At 43.0% G+C, this 20,946-nt stretch overlaps 1 protein-coding gene across 1 annotated transcript in view; it reads right to left on the reverse strand.

The window, feature by feature from the left end:
* The window catches only part of LOC126161631 (dehydrogenase/reductase SDR family member 11-like), a 51,004-nt gene extending 31,711 nt beyond the window's left edge, over positions 1–19,293 (reverse strand). The window contains exons 1-2 of the mRNA XM_049917590.1: positions 19,088–19,293; positions 6,919–7,081 (exon numbers count right to left, since the gene is read on the reverse strand). Of these exons, the coding sequence (XP_049773547.1) occupies positions 6,919–7,081; positions 19,088–19,225 (301 nt within the window). The 5' untranslated portion in view covers positions 19,226–19,293. The remainder of the gene's footprint in view (positions 1–6,918; positions 7,082–19,087) is intronic.
* Positions 19,294–20,946: the final 1,653 nt, after the last annotated feature.

Raw genomic sequence — 20,946 nt, forward strand, 5'->3', positions numbered from 1 at the left:
ACACCCAACCAAATGATTAAACATAATTCGTGACCAGGTGAGACCAAACCACTGTCTAGATGAGGCTGTCCGCTACAAAACAACGAAATCCACAGCATTGCACTCGCATTCGGAAGGACGACGGTTCAATCCCGCGTCCGGCCATCCTGATTTAGGTTTTCCGTGATTTCCCTAAATCGCTACAGGCAAATGCCGGGATGGTTCCTCTGAAAGGGCACGGCCGACTTCCTTCCTCATCCTTCCCTATCCAATGAGACCGATGACCTAGCTGTTTGGTCTCTTCCCCCAAACAACCAACCAACCACAGCATTGCACATAGTTTAGCAAATACGTCAGGCGAAATGAGTCAGCGTAATTCGTGGCATAGTGACAGTGTAGATCACAAACAAAAAGACGATAAAACCAAAAATATAATGTTTACTCCCAATAAATAGTACATACAAATACTAAGGTGGTCTCAAAGACAGAATACCTGCAGAGATGCTGAAAGAGGGAAGAGATATCCTATGAGAGAGAGTGCATCACTTAATCTGTTTAATTTGGAAGAGAGAAGAGATCCCGGCAGAATGGAAGCAGTATTTCATCTGCTCAACACTTAGAAAAGGAGATATAGTGAGATGCAGTAACTGAGGAGGAATTACCTTATTGCGCAAAGCTTTTAAAATCCTGAGAATGTTTTTGCTGAAGTGGCTAACACCATACATTAAGGAGGTACTTAGATTCCAACAAACAGGATTTAGAAAGAGAAACTCAACCGTTCACCAACTACATTCAATATTGCATCCAAACAGCGTATGACTGTGTGCACAGGCAAGCTATATCGCAAGAACTGGGAAGGATGACGATTCTCAAGAAACTAATAAAACTAACTCAAGCGTATTTACAGGAGTTAACAAGCACAGTGAAAGCGAATGGAAAGATGTCAGAGCAGTTCAAGTTGAGGACTCGAATGCGACAAGCAGCCTGGCTCTCCCCATTTCCTGTGTAGCACTGGGAAAGGTAACAAGCTTGGAGACAGGAATGCAACTGGGGAGAAGGATCAACACCCTGACCTATGAGGATAATGTAGTTTTAACAGGACAGAATGAGCACGATCTGGTTCAGATTGAAAGAGTGTTAATGGAAGAGGCAATGAGAGCAGGCTTGAAGATGAATATGGATAAGAGCACGGAGTAGAGAGAATGATGACAGACCTTTGGATGTGGATGGCAAGATCTTCGAAAGAGCAAAAGAGTTAAAATATCTTGGGCAGTGTTCAGTGAAAGAAATGAGACCAGGAAGTAAAGGTAGGAATTCAAGCATGAAACAGGTCAAGCTTTGCACTCTGAAAGCTGCTGAAGTCCCGGCTTCTACCAAGAAGCACGAAAATTAGGATCTGCAGGACAGCAATAAAACCTGCCCTGGGTTATAACACAAAAGACAGAAAGAAAACTCCTGGCGTTTGAAAATGCTACTCTGGGACAGATTTATGGGACATTGAAGACTGGAGACGACTGCAGAGAAAGGAAAAACAGCGAATTGCAGTAGCTGTACAAATCTCTGGGCGTTGTGGCTGTGATTAGAGACAGGAGACTGAAGTGGTATGGGCACACAGCGTTTCGAGACGGCCAGGGCAGGGGATGGTAAAAGACATCAGAGGCGGCAGACCGATGATGGGAACAGTTGGGCAAGAATACATGGAGCGAGAAAGACGGAGGAAGCTGAATGGCGAGGTCACAGACTGACTGTGTTTTGTGTGGCAAACCTAATAAGTAAGTAAGTAACGTGGTTTTATAGATTTTGATGAAACAAAAGAATTGATTTTATGTTTATTGTCTGCTTCGTGTCTCCCCTTAAAAGAATCCACTAGGATGCTTGGCTGCACTAATAACGTAGAAAACAAAATTCCAGAAAAGAGAATGAATCGAGCAAAGCAACACGGCAAGACACGAGTTGGTCAAACGTTAAGTGCTTATTAATGGCATGACTAAAATGTACGAGTGGCTGAAGAAAAAATGTATCTATGTGGGGAATCGAAATGACCGAATAAAATTAATGAAGCAGAATTTCGGCGGGTAGATGTCGCATAAAACAGAAGGAAATTGTCACAGACGGAATTAATACAGAGATAATTAAGGGGAAATGTAGAAAAAAGGAAAAATTTTTAAACGTACAACGTGTAGGTTTCAGAAGAGTTAATAATTGCAGCAGTATTTTATCATTTTGCTGAAAAAGATTTCCCTTATTCAAACCATGACCAGCTTTAGACACCTGTATACAGGGTGTTACAAAAAGGTACGGCCAAACTTTCAGGAAACATTCCTCACACACAAAGAAAGAAAATATGTTATGTGGACATGTGTGCGGAAACGCTTACTTTCCATGTTAGAGCTCATTTTATTACTTCTCTTCAAATCACATTAATCATGGAATGGAAACACACAGCAACAGAACGTACCAGCGTGACTTAAAACACTTTGTTACAGGAAATGTTCAAAATGTCCTCCGTTAGTGAGGATAAATGCATTCACCCTCCGTCGCATCGAATCCCTGATGCTCTGATGCAGCCCTGCAGAATTGCGTATTGTATCACGGCCGTCCACAATACGAGCACGAAGAGTCTCTACTTTGGTACCGGGGTTGCGTTGACAAGAGCTTTCAAATGCCCCCATAAATGAAAGTCAAGAGGGTTGAGGTCAGGAGAGCGTGGAGGCCATGGAATTGGTCCGCCTCTACCAATCCATCGGTCACCGAATCTATTGTTGAGAAGCGTACGAACACTTCGACTGAAATGTGCAGGAGCTCCATCGTACATGAACCACATGTTGTGTCGTACTTGTAAAGGCACATGTTGTAGCAGCACAGGTAGAGTATCCCGTATGAAATCATGATAACGTGATCCACTGAGCGTAGGTGGAAGAACATACTGACGAAACTAAAATGAGCTCTAACATGAAAATCAAGCGTTTCCGGACACATGTCCACATAACACCTGTTCTTTATTTGTGTGTGAGGAATGTTTCCTGAAAGTTTCAAAAATGGTTCAAATGGCTCTAAGCACTATGGGACTCAACATCTGAGGTCATCAGTGCCCTAGACTTAGAAACTACTTAAACCTAACTGGCCTAAGGACCACACACACATCCATGTCCGAGGCAGGATTCGAACCTGCGACCGTAGCAGTCGCGCGGTTCCGGACTGAAGCGCCTAGAACCGCTTGGCCACCGCGGCCGGCTCCTGAAAGTTGGGCCGTACCTTTTTGTAACACGCTGTATAGATTTATGCTCACTGTTTTTAGTCCTCTTTCCATAGAGATCCGACAGAATCGAGTGTTTTGGTAAATCCATTCGGGTCCTGAAATCAGATTTAATAGGTGTCCTCTATGCTGTATTTACTTCTTTACTTTTTTCTCGAAATCCACTACAAAGTCTTTCTATATGAAATATACATCAGAGTAACATAAATGTGACCACCTGTCGAAAGCTTGAATAACCACCTTTTGCAACGCGGATAGGCAGGAACAGAGTCAGTAATCTGGAAGATACCGACAGGGATGTGCAGCTGTGGTGACTGCAGTGCCACGGACACCAGCGCTAGGATTTTCGGTTGAGGATCCGGGGTGCGTACAGATCGATGTCACCCACAGATTCTCGATTTAAATCCGGGGAGTTTGGTGCCCAGGAGAGTAGGGTAAACTCATCCTGGTGCCCTTCGAACCACGCAGACACACTGCGAGCTTTGTGACTCGTTGTACAGTCCTGCTGGTAGCTGCCATCGTGCCAAGGAACAATATACGGCATTTGGGGGGGGGGAGGGGGGGACATGGTTCCGAAGAGTAGATGCATACTTGTGTTGATCTGTTGAGCCTTCCACAATGACGATGCCACCCAGAGAATGGCACCAAAATGTTCCCCAGACCAATAACGCTCCCTCCTCCGGCCTGGACTCTTCCAACGATTGTTGCAGATTGTCTGCCTTCAGACGTTTCACGCCAACAGCCACTTTTCCGATAGAGCAAAAACAGTGGTTGATCTGGAAAGGCCACCTGCAGCTACTCAGTGGACGTCCGATTGCGGTGCGGACGAGTAGATTCCAGCCTCTGCCGCCCATGAACGGCAGTCAGCCTGGTGCATGAACCAGGCACCTGCTGCGGGCGCACAAACGCAGCATCACTCGCTGGACGGTCGTTGAGGAGACACTGTTGGTAGCGCCTTGACTCATCTGGATGGTCAGTGGATCAACTGTTGCAGGTCTAATCACCCGTGCACACATCTACAGCAGTCGTCCACCCCTGTCATCTATGGCCTGTGGTGCACAATAGTCGCCTCGTCACCGGTTTTTGGTAGCACTAGTTTGCCATGCATGACAAGACGGCACTCGAACAGTTTACCATCTTAGCCGTTTTAGAAATGCTTCCACCCTTGGCCCGGAAGCCAGTGGTCAAATACTTTCGGATGTCAGATGTTGTTGTTGTTGTTGTCTTCAGTCCTGAGACTGGTTTGATGCAGCTCTCCATGTTACTCTATCCTGTGCAAGCTTCTTCATCTCCCAGTACTTACTGCGACCTACATCCTTCTGAATCTGCTTAGTGCATTCATCTCTTGGTCTCCCTCTACGATTTTTACCCTCCACGCTGCCCTCCAATGCTAAATTTGTGATCCCTTGATGCCTCAGAACATGTACTACCAACCGGTCCCTTCTTCTTGCCAAGTTGTGCCACAAACTCCTCTTCTCCCCAATTCTATTCAATACCTCCTCATTAGTTATGTGTTCTACCCATCTAATCTTCAGCATTCTTCTGTAGCACCACATTTCGAAAGCTTCTATTCTCTTCTTGTCCAAACTATACATGGCTACACTCCATACAAATAATTTCAGAAACGACTTCTGACACTTAAATCTATACTCGATGTTAACAAATTTCTCTTCTTCAGAAACGCTTTCCTTGCCATTGCCAGTCTACCTTTTATATCCTCTCTACTTCGACCATCATCAGTTATTTTGCTCCTCAAATAGCAAACTCCTTTACTACTTTAAGTGCCTCATTTCCTAATCTAATTCCCTCAGCATCACCCGACTTAAGTCGACTCCATTCCATTATCCTCGTTTTGCTCTTGAGTAGTCCCTCGTTTTGCTCTTGAGTAGTCCCCGCCCGGAGATCAGTATGGGGGACTATTTTACCTCCGGAATATTTTACCCAAGAGGACGCCATCATCATTTAATCATACAGTAAAGCTTCATGCCCTCGGGAAAAATTACGGCTATAGTTTCCCCTTGCTTTCAGCCGTTCGCAGTACCAGCACAGCAAGGCCATTTCGGTTAGTGTTGCAAGGCCACATCAGTCAATCATCCAGACTGTTGCCCCTGCAACTACTGAAAAGGCTGCTGCCCCTCTTCAGGAACCACACGTTTGTCGGTCTCTCAACAGATACCCCTCCGTTGTGGTTGCACCTACGGTACGGCTATCTGTATCGCTGAGGCACGCATGCCTCCCCACCAACGGCAAGGTCCATGGTTCATGGGGGTAGGGGATGTCAGGTAAATCGCTCCATTTCCTCACTACGACAGCGGCTGAGCTATTGTCTGCACCCCCCGAAAAGACACTATATACCCTGTACTGCTAGTTCTGCCACATGCCGTCTGTGAGTGGTTATTGCATGTTGAGATGCAATACAGGCGGTGGTCACATGAATGTGACTGTACTGTGTATAAAATTTTTTATCTTGGTTACAGCATCATTGATTTTATGAAGAAGTCAAAATGAAAATCCGCGCGGGATGGCCGTGCGGTCATGGGCGCCTTGCCACGGTTCGCTTGGCTCCCACTGTCGGAGCTTCGAGTCCTCCCTTGGGCATGGGTGTGTGTGCTGTTCTCAGCGTAAGTCAGTTTAAGTTAGATTAAGTAGTGCGTAAGTCTAGGGACCGACGACCTTAGCAGTTTGGTCCCACAGAACTTACCACAAATTTCTAATTTTCAAAATGAAAATTTTATAAGGAGTTGAATATTCTTTCCTAAAACGCATATGCTCTTCAGTAACCAGTCCTCACCTGTAGAGTCTGTTGTGCATAACCGTGGCGTACAATATCTGAGGTGTATAAATCAGCTTGCTCCCATGAAGTATTGTTATAGAGTAAAAATACCTTTGCAATCTTCCTGTATTGAAGATATTCTGTGGGGCAAACACAGATTAAAAATATGAAGTTACATGAACTACTAAGAATGCTCAACCTTCTATTCATAATTTGTAACTCGCCAGCCATATTTACGTTAAATACATAGCTGAATGCCATTGTAACCACAGTTTTAACACACCGTAGTAGAGGAAATAGTTCTGTGAATCATATAAATTGTATTTAACATTTATCGAGTTTCTGTGGAACAACAGTTCAGGAAGCCAGCCCGCCATTTGCCACACGAGTGTGGGCGAGAGGCCTTGAGGCTGTACCCGACCCGACCAGTAAGCGTTAATTCCGGTCGCAGTACCGACACACGTCTGATTCGCCCGCATGTTCTGAGGTGTTTCATAGTATTTCTTTGTCGACGTTACAATGCACACGTTCGCTGTAATATCTGTAATTTTGCTATAGTTGATAATGCATTCGTTCACATTTCCGTCATTCATAAACTGAAAAAAAAGTGAAATGAGCGTATGGCATTGGTGGCCGGGAGGTTCAGTCCGGGAAGTTCGGCTGCCAAGTGCAAGTCGACGCCACACTGGACGACCTGCGTGCTAGTGGTGGGGATACAATGATGATGAGGACAACACAACACCCAGTCCACGAGCCGAGAAAATTTCCAATCTGGCCAAGAATTTAACCCTCGCCCCGCTGCATGGGAGGCAAGCACTTTACCACTCCGCTAAGCAGGCTGACATTTATAAATTAATTCAATGTAAATACATTCAAATTTGAAATATTTGGTTTCCATTTGCATACGTACATACAAAATCAGTTTCGTGATCGACACCAGCGCTGTTGACCAGGATGTCGACTCCATTGAGGTTCTCCCTAATCCACTTGAAAGCTGAGAGGATGCTTTCTTCTTTTCCCACGTCTCCTTGAATAGCGTACAGTTTGCCCGGGGACCCCTTCACTTCAAGAGCCTAAGGCAAAACAGAAAGATGGCTTTTAAGTGCTTCATAAGGATATAGTGTCAAACAGCTGCGTGAAACACGACACTGATATGATGCTCTACCACAGGATGGTAAGACAGGTTGTTTCATGCATGGCGCAAGAGCTGGTACGTTGTGTGGAAATCAGTACCAATGTAGGCAGTCTGCAGCTGCGTGACTCTTCGACTCTTTATGCGGGCACTGTGGCATCTGGCGTATCGGTTTTAACTGAGAAGACAGAGGAGCGGCCTTTGTAAGAAGAACGGGAAAATCTTTGTGCCGTTTAACTCTTCACACTCGTACTTGTGTGACAGTGGCCTCTGCTACACACACAGTTGAGCACGAATTCAAACAGAGACTTGAAAAACTAACGATAGTGTCCGTCGATCAATTCACATACTGCTCCTATGAATGGCGCGTGGGAAGAATGATTGTCGGTACATCTCTGTATTGGTTCTAATTTCTCGAATTTTCTCGTCGTGGTCATAATGCGACATGTACGCTACTGGCCATTAAAATTGCTACACCAATAATAAATGCAGATGATACACGGGTATTCGTTGGACAAATATATTATACTAGAACTGACATGTGATTACATTTTCAAGCAATTTGGGTGCACAGATCCTGAGAACCACCACCTCTGGCCGTAATAACGGCCTTGATACGCCTGGGCATTGAGTCAAACAGAGCTTGGATGGCGTGTACATGTACAGTTGCCCACGCAGGTTCAATGTAGGATTTCGCAGGGATCAAATGAAGGGTAGAGCCACGGGTCGCAACACATCTGAAATGCAACGTCCACTGTTCAAAGTGCCGTCAATGCGAACAAGAGGTGACCGAGACGTGTAACCAATGGCACCCCATACCATCACGCCGGGTGATACGCCAATATGGCGATGACGAATACGCGCTTCCAAAGTGCGTTCACCGCGATGTCGCCAAACACAGATGCGACCATCATGATGCTGTAAACAGAACCTGGATTCATCCGAAAAAATGACGTTTTGCCATTCGTGCACCCACGTTCGTCGTTGAGCACACAATCGCAGGCACTCCTGTCTGTGATGCAGCGTCAAGGGTAACCGCAGCCATGGTCTCCGAGCTGATAGTCCATGCTGCTGCAAACGTCGGCGAACTGTTCGTGCAGATGGTTGTTGTCTTGCAAACGTCCCCATCTGTTGACTCATGGATCCAGACGTGGCTGCACGGTCCGTTACAGCCATGCGGATAAGATGCCTGTCATCTCGAGTGCTAGTGATACGAGGCCGTTGGGATCGAGCACGGCTTTCCGTATTACCCTCCTGAATCCTCCGATTCCATATTCTGCTAACATTAATTGGATCTCGACCAACGCGAGCAGCGATGTCGCGATACGATAAACCGCAACCGCAATAGGCTACAATCCGACCTTTATCAAAGCCAGAATCGTGATGATACGATTTTTCCTCCTTACACGAGGCATCACAACAACGTTTCACCAGGCAACGCAGGTCAACTGCTGTTTGTGTATGAGAAATCGCTTGGAAACTTTCCTCATGTCAGCACGCTGTAGGTGTCGCCACCGGTGCCAACCTTGTGTGAATGCTCTGAAAAGCCAGTCATTTGCATATCACAGCATCTTCTTCCTGTCGGTTAAATTTCGCGTCCTTAGCACGTCATCTTCGTGGTGTAGCAATTTTAATGGCCAGTAGTGTATATGGCCGGAAGTAATATGTTCTCCGACTCTTCCGGGTGCGTACTTTCTCCAAATGTCAACAGTGAACCTCTCCGTGACCCACAACGCCTCTCTTGTCTGCCAACGGAGTTGGCTGAGTATCCTGGGAACTCCCTCGCTCCTACTATACGATCCCCTGACTGACCGCGCCATTCTTCCTTGGATCTCCTCTATCAGTCCTACCTGGTGAGGACCCTATATTGATGAACATTACTTAAGAATCGGTCGTTGAAGCCCCTTCAAAGCCACTTCCTTTGCGGATGAGTTATATTTCTTTAAGATTCTTCATATGAATTTCTGACATCTGCTTTTCCTACTACTTGTTGTATGCGATCATTCCACCAAACGTCGCTCCGTATAATTCGTCCTAGATATCTTACGGCAGATACTGTTTCCAGCAGTTTCTTATCAATAGCAGCGACTTTCTTTTCCTATGTATGAGCAATATGTTACATTTATTTACCTTCAGGGTCAACTGCCAGAGACTGCACCATTGATCAATCCTCTGCAGAACATTCTGCAAATTATACTGTCTTCTGACGTTGCTACTTTCCTATAGACAAACGCATCATCTGCAAACAGTCTTAAACAGCATCCCAAGCTTTCTACAAGATCATTAACACATTGTAAACAGTAACGGTACAATGAACGCTACAGTTTTGAAAATCCTCTTGAGTTACATCTAGAGCATTTACATTACGTGCAAACCTGAGTGTGGTGAGCAATTAGTGCAAAGCGAATTATTGAACCATTTCTTTTCCGCCAAACAGTGACTTCTGATAGGTACACGAACAGTATACTGCAAACTTTTTTCGGAGATCTAATAACTGATGAAAAGATAGTTATTACAAGTAGGTCAAAAGTACACGTGGCCAGTGCGGTTTTTCTTCTTCTTTTTTTTTTTTTTCTTCGCGAGAGTAGCCTGCCTACTTGTTAGTTGATTCCCACTTAGCATCGTAGTGATACATTTCAGATAATGCATTTGTACTTATCGTGTAACTGAAGGATGCAATTTCAGGTACGTTGTTTTAGCAGTTTGTTTACACTTAAAGAGAAAACGTAAATACCATAAGACAAAGCAAGTAATGAAGCGGACAGTGCTTCCTACCGCTACATAGTGAAGTACTTGTTACCAGAAAGTAGTACATTTCAAAAACACAACAGCTTATACTATCAAGCTACTTTTAACTTTACTTAACTGACAGTAATTTCTTACGCCGACACATTCAACACGTATGTTTTGACTACCAGTATGAAAACAATAGTTTATAAGAGGAAGAAATGAAAAAAAAATGCATTGAAGTCATTTTCAAGAATAGAAAGAAAATACGTCAGAAGCAGTTATAAACCGGTGACCACAATATAATGAACTCACAAAAATAACGATAATGTACAAGAATATGCACTTGAACAAAGTACATGACACGGCGTAAGTAAAACTCTCAAGCATAGTAGTAGAGGATAAACTATTTTTTTAAAATATAGAACATGTGTGGAATATACAAAATAGATTTTTCGTTTAAAGCAATTGTGTCGCGATTTACGACACGTTGAATTCTCTCCCATTACGATGTGTTTGTCTGTCACCCAGGGTTTGCCAAGCTCGTGCTGCGAGAAGCTTTGGCCAGAGAGGGAGGCAGTCTTTGAAGAGCTACGGTCAGTAAGAGAGCAACTGATATTGTTTGAGTAGTATGGGAAGGGTTGCGATTCACCTGGCCAGCATTGCAGCAGTGTGGTCGAATCAAGGCCTCCGATAGCAGCCAACGAACCTTTTTACGAGTGCTCGGACATCGGTTCCTGTTCCGAGTGGGTAGAGGTTATGCGTCTGGCGTTCAGGGGAGGTTGAGCTGACGATACACAAGTGGATGCTACCCGTGGTATGCGCTCTTGAATGGGGGTGCACCAGAGGAGTGTCATGTGGGTAGTTCTTGAGGGAAACATAGGTTGTGCCGTCGCTTGCATGCTGGTTATGACTGAAGTTGAAGTATGGCTAACGGTTGGAGGGTTCCGTGATTTCCTTCTCGTTATTGTCAGTGGGCCCGTTGCAAGGCCTGACTGTGTTTCGCTGAAATGTGTTTCAGTTGTTCAGTTTGGAACCGCGCGACCGCTACGGTCGCAGGTTCGAATCCTGCCTCGGGCATGGATGTGTGTGATGTCCATAGGTTAGTTAGGTTTAAGTAGTTCTAACTTCTAGGTGACTCACGACCTTACGTGTTAAGTCCCATAGTGCTCAGAACCATTTGAACCATTTTTCAGTTGTTGAAGGTTTATGTGAATTAGTTCTTGGACTGTGTTTTTGTATTACGGTCGATATGTGCTTAAATGGATGGTCATATAGGAGTACCTAGTCGGTTGGCCTAGTGTTTGGTTTTACTGAACCTATAGTTCTTTTCTGTACACCAGCACAGTATATGCATCCTTCTGTATTGTTTAGTTAATTGACGGAATTAATATTAGCTTTAGCTCTTTTTGACAGTTCTCATTTGTATTTTATTTATAAATTGTAATCTGAACTGGTGCCTAGTTCGTCTATTCCATTATTATCCCTTATAGATTGTATAGCTACTTAGGCAAAGTATTCTTGATGTACCTTGTGTTCTCCTGTTCTTGCAAAGGTGCCTCTATTTTAAGGGCCAGAAACGTACTTCCACCTCACTACGTTAATTTAAATTACTACTGTCACTGAGTTGCTGCTTTGCCTGACCGTGAGCGGCGTTAGCATCGCGTATCGATATATCCCCTCTCGTAGTATCTTTGCTTGACTGCTATTATTTCCCGGTCGTTCTCTGTCGTAAGCGAGTTCGGGTCTCGAGCTCGGGTCGGCCAGTCAGTTGTAATGTGCCTGGAGTGCAGTCCGGACGTGCCAGTCGGGAGTTGCAATGCGGCACTAGTGCAGTCGGGCTGGAGCAGCAGTGAGGTCTGCGTCGACATGGCTCGCCCGACCATTGCCGCCAAGCACCACCTGAGCCGGGCCACGGTCTTGGTGGATCGTCGGTCGGTTGTCCTACCGGACGACGCGTTTTGGCTCGCCGATCGTTCATGAGTCGGCTGTGTGTGTGCATCGACTCCCGATTTGTCTTCATGCGTGCTTAGTTACTTTTGTGTATCGTTCAGGTCTTCATGCAAGTGTTTGTCAGGTTGTGTGTGTAGTTCGCGTTATTTCCACTGACGACTATCGTAGATGTTGTCGGCATTCTGAAGTGAGTCGGTCGGTTGCTGCGGACGAGGGAAGTTATCTCCGCGCGGTGCAGTCGGCTGGGTCCGCTGGCGCCCCCTTCACAGAGTCGGAGCGTGTGTGGAGCTGTGTGATCCCTACGAGCTTCGTGGTTCACCGACCCAGGACGTCAAAGTTGAGTAGTGGTTTCTATTACCCAAGCCACGTCCATTCATGTTGTGGTGGTTCGTTTCGATGGTTTGCTGTTGGGGAGATTTTCCTGTGAGCGACACCTTGTGTTTCTACTGAGGAAATTTAGTCGCCATGCGGTACAATTAACTATTTTGGTTGACTACAGTTCGAGTACACCAGTGGAATTTTCTGCCTTGTGGCCGTTAGTGTTCTGGTTACCTGCCCTGGCCACTAACGTAATTTCAGGTAGCGTCTTTTCCTCGCCTGTTGTCGCTGTCCAACATCGTGTGTAATGTTGGCAGCTAATATATACTCCATTTTGGATTATCACGTTGGTAACCTTTTCTGTTTGAGTTCTCATGTACTGATTGACGGGAAGCAAGTCATTGTGTCAGTTGGTCCGTGGCTGCACCCTGGTTAGGTTCTGACAGATCAAATGTAATTGGGCTCACCATCTGTCTCGCTTAAGTGAACGAGGGCAGACCGACCTCCCTGGAGGCTTCTAAGTGCTGTTGTCTTTATTGTCTTTCGCACCGGTGTTTAATTATGTTTTCATCTACTTAAAATTTAATGCTTATGGTTGTTTTTTCTTTATTTCTAAAAAAAATTGCAAAATTAACTGTGGGCTTCTAGTCTTGTAACCTTATTCTTAAAATTATCTTTCAAGCTTAAACATTGCGGCCTTCTGCCTTTTAAAAGATTATGGTAATATATTTTAAACTTTTGAAACTTAATTGTGACCTTCATCTATTGTAATGCACCTTGCATATGTTTGTTCTATCTACTTTGCCTTGAGCCTTTCCATCCAGCCGTGATAGATTTTCTTAAATTATTTTATTGCTATTTTAATGGGATTTTTATCTTGTTGATTTTTTAAGACTGCTTATTTGGAGGGCTTCAGCCGTGAAAGAGTTGCATTTGATAAATGTTCGGCTATGTGATGCTTTGGTTGTAAATGTGTTATTAAATTACAATAAATTACAGTTAGAAGGTGAAACTGACCCCAACCTTATTTGGCCCTTTCCACAACCCTAATTACCTGTTCTGTCCACCGGGTTTAGTGGGCATCTCAAAGTGTGCTGTTGAGAGTTTCTCAATGTAATAACTGCTTCATTGGTTCACGTAGGTCCTGTCGGATAACGTCATGGAAACTGCACAATATTTCAACGAGACAGCTGCTCATCATATTCAGGTGCTTACTGAGGCTGTTTTTTTCTTTATTGTGATTTCATCCCCCTGCTCCATATGGGCGGGGGGGGGGGGGTAATGGCAGCGGCACAATCTGCTGCTCTTTAGCTGAGGGACATTACAGATATGAAAGAAGATGAAACGATGTATATGGAAAAGGCGATAAAAAAAGGGAACACACATAATATGTGGGGAGACTATTGGGGTTAAAATACACCCTTACACAGAGACTCACGGAGAGAGACAGTTAAGGGGAGACGGTGTCAGAAATAATGAAAAATTTACAAATTATTTTTATTTGCTTATTTGATAGTAAGTATAATTGAGATTATTATCCCAAATTTTTTCCTTGAAATTCGAAGTACAAATGGTATAAAAAATTAAAACCCTAAGCAGTGTAATGCACCAAGCCCGCTTTTCAATGTACCAAATGGAGGAAAAATTTTATTGCAGAATTTGGCCTGTGAACCTAGAAAATATAGCTTTAGAAGGCGGTGATTATTTGTATACATAACAGCAGTGTTGTAAAGAAGGATGTGGAGCCATTTTCTGGATCAATCAGTTTGATATAGAAGCCTGTGGAGTGTTGTAAACAAGTTTTGTGGTGTTCAGTGGAATTAGAGTGACGCTTGATTTATTGTGCCATTCTTTGTGCAAGGTTGAATCTGTTGATCCCTTTTTACAATGCCTAGGCCTGGTAAAGTATTTAAAAATATAGTAAATCCCATATTTCCAATATAAAGCGAAAAACTGAATTGAGGTTAGGGTCAGGCCTGCAGATGCAAACATTAGCTTGTCTCCAAGTGCATCTAAAATAAAACTTGGGACAGGGATTGTGTCAGAAGAAACAAATCATGACAGAAATACAGGTTTCAGAATTGTGGACCTGGAAATGGTGGCAGAAGCACTTAGAAAAGCCTGCAAGTGCTCTCTTTGGGGAGGAAATATGGATTTGGTTGATGATGGAAAGAGAGAAGGTTTGGTTTGCACATTACACATTTTGTGTCAAAACTGTGACGCTGACAGACCATTCAAGACATCAAAGGTCAGTAAGAGAATCTATGAAGCCAATATGAGATTTGCTTATGGACTAAGATGTATAGGGATTAGAAGAGATGGTGGAAACCTTTTATGTGGTATTATGAACATGCCTGGTCCTCCCCTAAAATTTTGTTCAATGAATACTGCTCGCCTCAATGCAGTTGCAGAAGCAGGTGAAGAGAGCATGAAAATGGCAGTCCTGGGGGCAATTCAAGAGAATTGTGAAGCAACTAATAGCAAAGATATAGCAGTTTCCTGTGACAGTTCCTGGATGAAGAGGGGGCATACTTCACTGCTTGGAATTTCAACAATCATTAGTGTTGACACTGGAAAACTATTAGACTTAGAGGTGATGAATAAATATTGTTCTGCATGTTCCTTACACAAGAAATATATTGATGCAGGTAAAGAAACAGAATGGCAAGAAGCCCATAAAGCTATTTGTAGCAGAAATTATGCAGGCTCCGGTGGTGGGATGGAAGCTACAGGTATGAAATTCATTTTCCATAGATCTTTGCAAAAGTATGGAGTAAGATACATACAGTATTTAGGACATGGAGACTCTAGTGCTTTCAAGAATGTAGTTGAAATTCAGCTCTATGGAAAAAATTGCAGTATTGAGAAACTGGAGTGCTTAAGCTATAAGACTTATTGCAGACAATAAAGACAAGCTACTAGAGGATGGGAAGCCACTGGGATGTAAAAACAGATTAACAAAGAAGAGAACTGACAGCCTACAAGTCTATTATGGTGCTGCAATTAGAAGTAACCTCACAAGCTTGGACACTGTGAGGAAAGCAGTATGGGCCATTTAGTTTCATTACTTGTCGACAGACACTACACCTCAACATGGCATCTGTTCTAATGAATGGTGCAAATTTTTGAAAAGTAAGGAATGTGGGGAAGCTTATACCCATAAAAATAACCTTCCTTATGAGGTTTCAATGGCCATTAAACCAACTTTTAGAGCACTGGCTTCATCATAACTGCTAGAAAAATGTCTGCATGGGAAAACACAGAACCCAAATGAAAGTTTCAATGCTCTTATTTGGAAAAGATGTCCAAATACTGTGTTTGTTTCCAATTTGGTGGCGAAGATTTCTGCTTTCGAAGCTGCAGCAGTGTTTAATGATGGGAATGTGGCAAGACTTCACATCCTCAGCAAGTTGGGCTTTACACCTGGAGTCTTCACTGAGCAGATATTGCAGATCATCGATTAGCAAAGAATCGCGAAGGCGGAGACTTCAGTCCAGGACTTACAAAAAATTGCTAGGCAAAGGAGCAAAGAAGCTAAAAGAGCTGTAGAGGAGGATGAGCAAGAAATGGAATATGGATATGGGCAGTTTTAGCTAAGGTATGATAGATTTTTTTTACATTTCATCCAAACTTTAAAATGAGTTTTCTGCAACTTAAGGTTTTCTGCTTTCAGGAACACGTATACCAGAAACTACTGGAAGGATTGCAATGAAATTTGGCACACCTATTCTTTTACTTTGAAGCAATATTTAAGTGGAACAAAATTCTAATCAAGATATTATACACAGTATGTTACGTTTACAATTTTTTAACTTAAAAAGTACTTTTTTGAGCATTATTGGTTGCACGAGAAGTTTCTTACTAACTACGGAGGTGTGTCCATGTCTATGTCTAGGGCTAGTACAGTCGACGTGTGCGACGAGGATGGCGGGATTACCGAATAAAAAAATTAAATAGACGCACTGATGCTCGTATCTTTGACGTGAACACATACAAGAAGGGCAATCGTGCTATTTAATGCCGCCCTGGTAGCTAAACATTTGCTTCATACGTGATGGACAAAATGTTATTTGGAAAGGTCAAAATAAATGCATCTCTCTGTACGCTGCTTCACCACCATGACAGAATTAGAGGGTCATATGACCGCTTGGTTCTGCGTCATTGACAGCAGTCCAGAGCTACCAGAGTCCTATTTTAAGAGAATCACAGAAATTGCGTCCAGCAAGTTTATGTTCTCGGTTGGTGTGCAAAATTCGGAAAACTCGATGGCTACGGTTGGTTTGCAGTGTGCACTGATAATATTACAAACGAGGAAGTCCCTCGCAGAATCGGAGAAGAAAGGTATATGTGATAAACACTGATTACAAGATGGGACAAAATGATGGGATATTTGTTAAGACATCTAGGACCGACTTACAAGGTACCAGATGCAGCCAAAGAGGGCAAAAATTGTAAGTGAAGACAGACTGGAATATAACGACTTATCAAGAGATGAAGAATTTGTCACGGGGGAGAAAGATCATCGAACCTGTAGAAGTCTGATGAGACAAAAGAAATTAGGAATAAAAGGGCAGAATATTTAACAAACGAAAGTAATTTTTATAGTCTGTACCTGCCGATTTATTACACCGCATACTTTTTCTTTAACTACATAATTTTTTCCGTGCGCTGAAAAGAGCCTTAGGAAAAAGAATTTCGAATATTATGGAAATTTATGGAAATTGTCGAAACAGTTAGAGCTTAATGGTGCAGTGAATTTAGGAATCAGTAAACTAATTGTGCCCCGAAGAAATTTCTCAAAAATTGAGTAGCAGACCAGGAAGAAATTATATACTCCGATGAGTAAACAACACATTGAAAATATCCAGGGAAATAAGTCCATTAGACCTGATCACCGAAGGTGATCACGGGAGGTGACAAGAGACACAATCTGAAAATTGTCATACAGCGAAAGAAGACTACTATTTAAACAAGGTGAAAAGTATACAAATTTACAAATTTACACCAGTGGATGCGAGTGCGAGCTGTATTTTTTTTATGTGCGTCTGTGTGTGTGTGTGTGTGTGTTCTATCGAGGGCACGTCAGGTATACGTCCTAAAGAAAAGAATACTGTTATTAAGATAGTGCATCTAGGGGTGACTTGGGAAGGAATGCGATGACACATAAAAAGTTCCTCTTAAATACTGTTTACTGGATAACCGATGTCAACTCACTAAAGGTGCCATCATCCGATCTGAGTGTAGATTAACATTTATAAACCATTTGGAAATAACGATACAAATGTTTTATAAAATTTAATCTACATTCAGATCCGATTATGGCACCTATAGTGTTATCCAGTAAACAGTATTTAAGCGAGCTTGGCTTTTGAATTATTTCTATAACAGTGTGATCGCCCCACTATGCACTATGTGTTCACTGCAAAACTTTAGGTTGCTTGCTGTAGGGTGGATGTATTTTCCTTTACATGCAAATAAAAAAAGGTATTTAAAAAGAAAGCCTTAGTTTAAGTTAATGTTATAATGACTTTATTAAACATTCAGTTTATTTTCTTTGACTACACAGAATACAACAATTTTAATTCATTTTAACTATTTAACCAAAGACTGCTATAAATAAACAAGTGGGCACCGTCTGGTAACGCTGATTCAAAAATTTAGGCAAATGCCAATCCCTCGAGAAACTAGAACAATACACAGATGCAACATGCTACACTGGCAAGATTCGGTGATCGTTCAGTGCCGAGGTCGTATGTATACGTGCTACACACGTTTCAGGAACGATGCGTTGTCGTGTCTATTGCCGAATAGCTGAAGGAACATAGATAAATTATCTGGGAGTACGCATTAGGAGTGATTTAAAATGGAATGATCATATAAAGTTGATCGTCGGTAAAGCAGATGCCAGACTGAGATTCATTGGAAGAATCCTAAGGAAATGCAGTCCGAAAACAAAGGAAGTAGGTTACAGTACACTCGTTCGCCCACTGCTTGAATACTGCTCAGCGGTGTGGGATCCGTACCAGATAGGCTTGATAGAAGAGATAGGGAAGATCCAATGGACAGCAGCGCGCTTCGTTACAGGATCACTTAGTAATCGCGAAAGCGTTACGGAGATGATAGATAAACTCCAGTGGAAGACTCTACAGGAGAGACGCTCAGTAGCTCGGTACGGGCTTTTGTTAAAGTTTCGAGAACATACCTTCACCGAAGAGTCCAGCAGTATATTGCTCATTCCTATGTATATCTCGCGAAGAGACCATGAGGATAAAATCAGAGAGATTAGAGCCCACACAGAAACATACAGACAATCCTTCTTTCCACGAACAATACGAGACTGGAATAGAATGGAGAACCGATAGAGGTACTCAGGGTACCCTCCGCCACACACCGTCAGGTGGCTTGCGGAGTATGGATGTAGATGTAGATATTGATTTATCTTGATAACATATGTCATTATGCATGAGTTCGACAAAACCAATCCCTCCTACAGTGAAATGGTTGGAGTGGGCGTTCTTTTGGCTAATTAGTGGCATCTTGCTCTTACTACCTTAAGTTAGTGATCGTACAAACATTAATAGGGTCTCACTGGGAGAGCTAGAGAATTGACATATGCAGCATGTCATCACATTTCGTCGCGATTATTACTGTCGGTACTGTATGTACAGCTTATTTATCTCGTGTGTCCATCAGAGACAGTAAATTTGTAAGACTGGATGCTATGAACTGCTATATATATTATTTTTGAACACTATTAAGGTAAATACACTTCTCGAGAATGATGAACTGTTGCGTCTCTTGCTGAAGATAAACGGGAATATGTCAGTTTAGTAATGGTCCCTTCTACGTAGGAAACATGTGAGAGCTTTCCGATATGAATTGCTGAAACCTCTCGTATTCTGCTTCAGTGGGAACCTAAATCTAGTTAGGAACTTTTCCACAGACCGACCTTGATCAGTTCCACCCTCCTGGCGAGACCGACGACGTTGATGCCGTGCCTGAGCAGTTCCTGAGCGATAGCGGCGCCCATGCCGGAACTGGCGCCAGTAACCAGGGCCACGCGACCAGCGTACTTCTCCATGCCCATGTCTGATGCTGCTGCCTACTGCTGCTGCCGCTGCTGCTGCGACAACTGTTTACCAGTGAGCCTCTGAGCCTCTCCTTTAGCATCAACGGCTGCTATTTATAGAGCTGACCGCGGAGCGCTCAAGTTACGCAAAGCTGCACTACAGCAGGCGCCGTCTCTAAAGTCACGTGACCAAGCTGTTTAGATAAACCAGGCGCGAAGGCCATTCCTACTGCTGCCTGACAGAACAGCTGATCTTCGTGAATCAGTTACCCACCGTTGTATCCCTTTCCTTTATCAATACTATAACTGCTCTCTAGAAGCAAATGAGTTACGACGTTCAGTTACTTGCACAGGCCAGCAAGATACTTGTAAGTAGGCTGTTTAGGTTTTTATATTGGTAACGCCACGTAGCGCTCTGTATGAAAATCACTGGCTGTGCTGTGTGCAGTCTGTGGCTGGTTAGCATTGTTGTAATATTCGCTATTGTAGTGTTGGGCAGTTGGATGTTAACAGCGCGTAGCTTTGCGCAGTTGCAGGTGAGCCACCAGCAGTGGTGGATGTGGGGAGAGAAATGGCGGAGTTTTGAGAGCGAATGATCTGGACGTGTATCCATCAGAGACAGTAAATTTGTAAGACTGGATGCCATGAACTGCTATATATATTATTTTTGAACACTATTAAGGTAAATACATTGTTTGTTCTCTATCAAAATCTTTCATTTGCTAACTATGCCTACCAGTAGTTAGTGCCTTCAGTAGTTTGAATCTTTTATTTAGCTGGCAGTAGTGGCGCTCGCTGTATTGCAGTAGTTCGAGTGACGAAGATTTTTTTGAGGTAAGTGATTTGTGAAAGGTATAGGTTAACGTTAGTCAGGGCCATTCTTTTGTAGGGATTATTGGAAGTCATATTACGTTGCGCTAAAAATATTGTGTGTCAGTTTAGTGTTGATCAGAATAAGTAAAGAGAGTAATGTCTGAGTACGTTCAGTTTTGCTCAGCTGTTTGAAAATCAAATAACATAAGATGTTTATCAGCACAGTAATACATTAATTTTTCTAAGGGAACGTTTCATATGTCGACCCTTAGCCGAGGATACCTCACTGGAATCTTCTGATTTTTTCTTGTAGTTTGTGTAATTAGTGTAGCTATTGTTTATTGCTAACGCGTAATTATAGAGAGAATTTCCTATGTAGTTGTAGTTTTTCATTGTTGTACAGTAAAGCAGTTGTGGCATGCATGTAAATTTGCACCAAGTACTTCGCAGCTGCGCTTGCAATTAACGAGATATTATTTTCAGTGCTATGTTAATCTGTTTTCTTATTTTGCTCTTTACTGTGTCATCGTGTGAAATATTGTGACAATAATGGCGTGTGAATAACGTAACACTAGACTCCAAAGTAAACTGAGAAATAATAGTGACGACGAGCGTAGCTTATCAGCACCACTGTGTAATGAATTAACAGACATTCAAAGTAGTAATTTGGTAATTGTGCATAGGGAAATGGAGCGGGCGGCAAATAATGGCGTAGCCAGTGAAACAAATAGTGAACAGGGAAGCATTATCGATCGATCGGTCAGCAACAGTTCGCCTCAGGATTCCGAAATGACAGGACACAATCCTGCAAATACTGTAGATCCAGGTTTTGCGTCCTCACCGTTTTCTCAAATAAGAAACGTCCTCTTAGAAAAATTAATGAATTACTGTGCTGATAAACATCCTATGTTATTTGATTTTCAAAC

Source organism: Schistocerca cancellata, chromosome 2, assembly GCF_023864275.1.
Source record: "Schistocerca cancellata isolate TAMUIC-IGC-003103 chromosome 2, iqSchCanc2.1, whole genome shotgun sequence".
Lineage (NCBI taxonomy): Eukaryota > Metazoa > Arthropoda > Insecta > Orthoptera > Acrididae > Schistocerca > Schistocerca cancellata.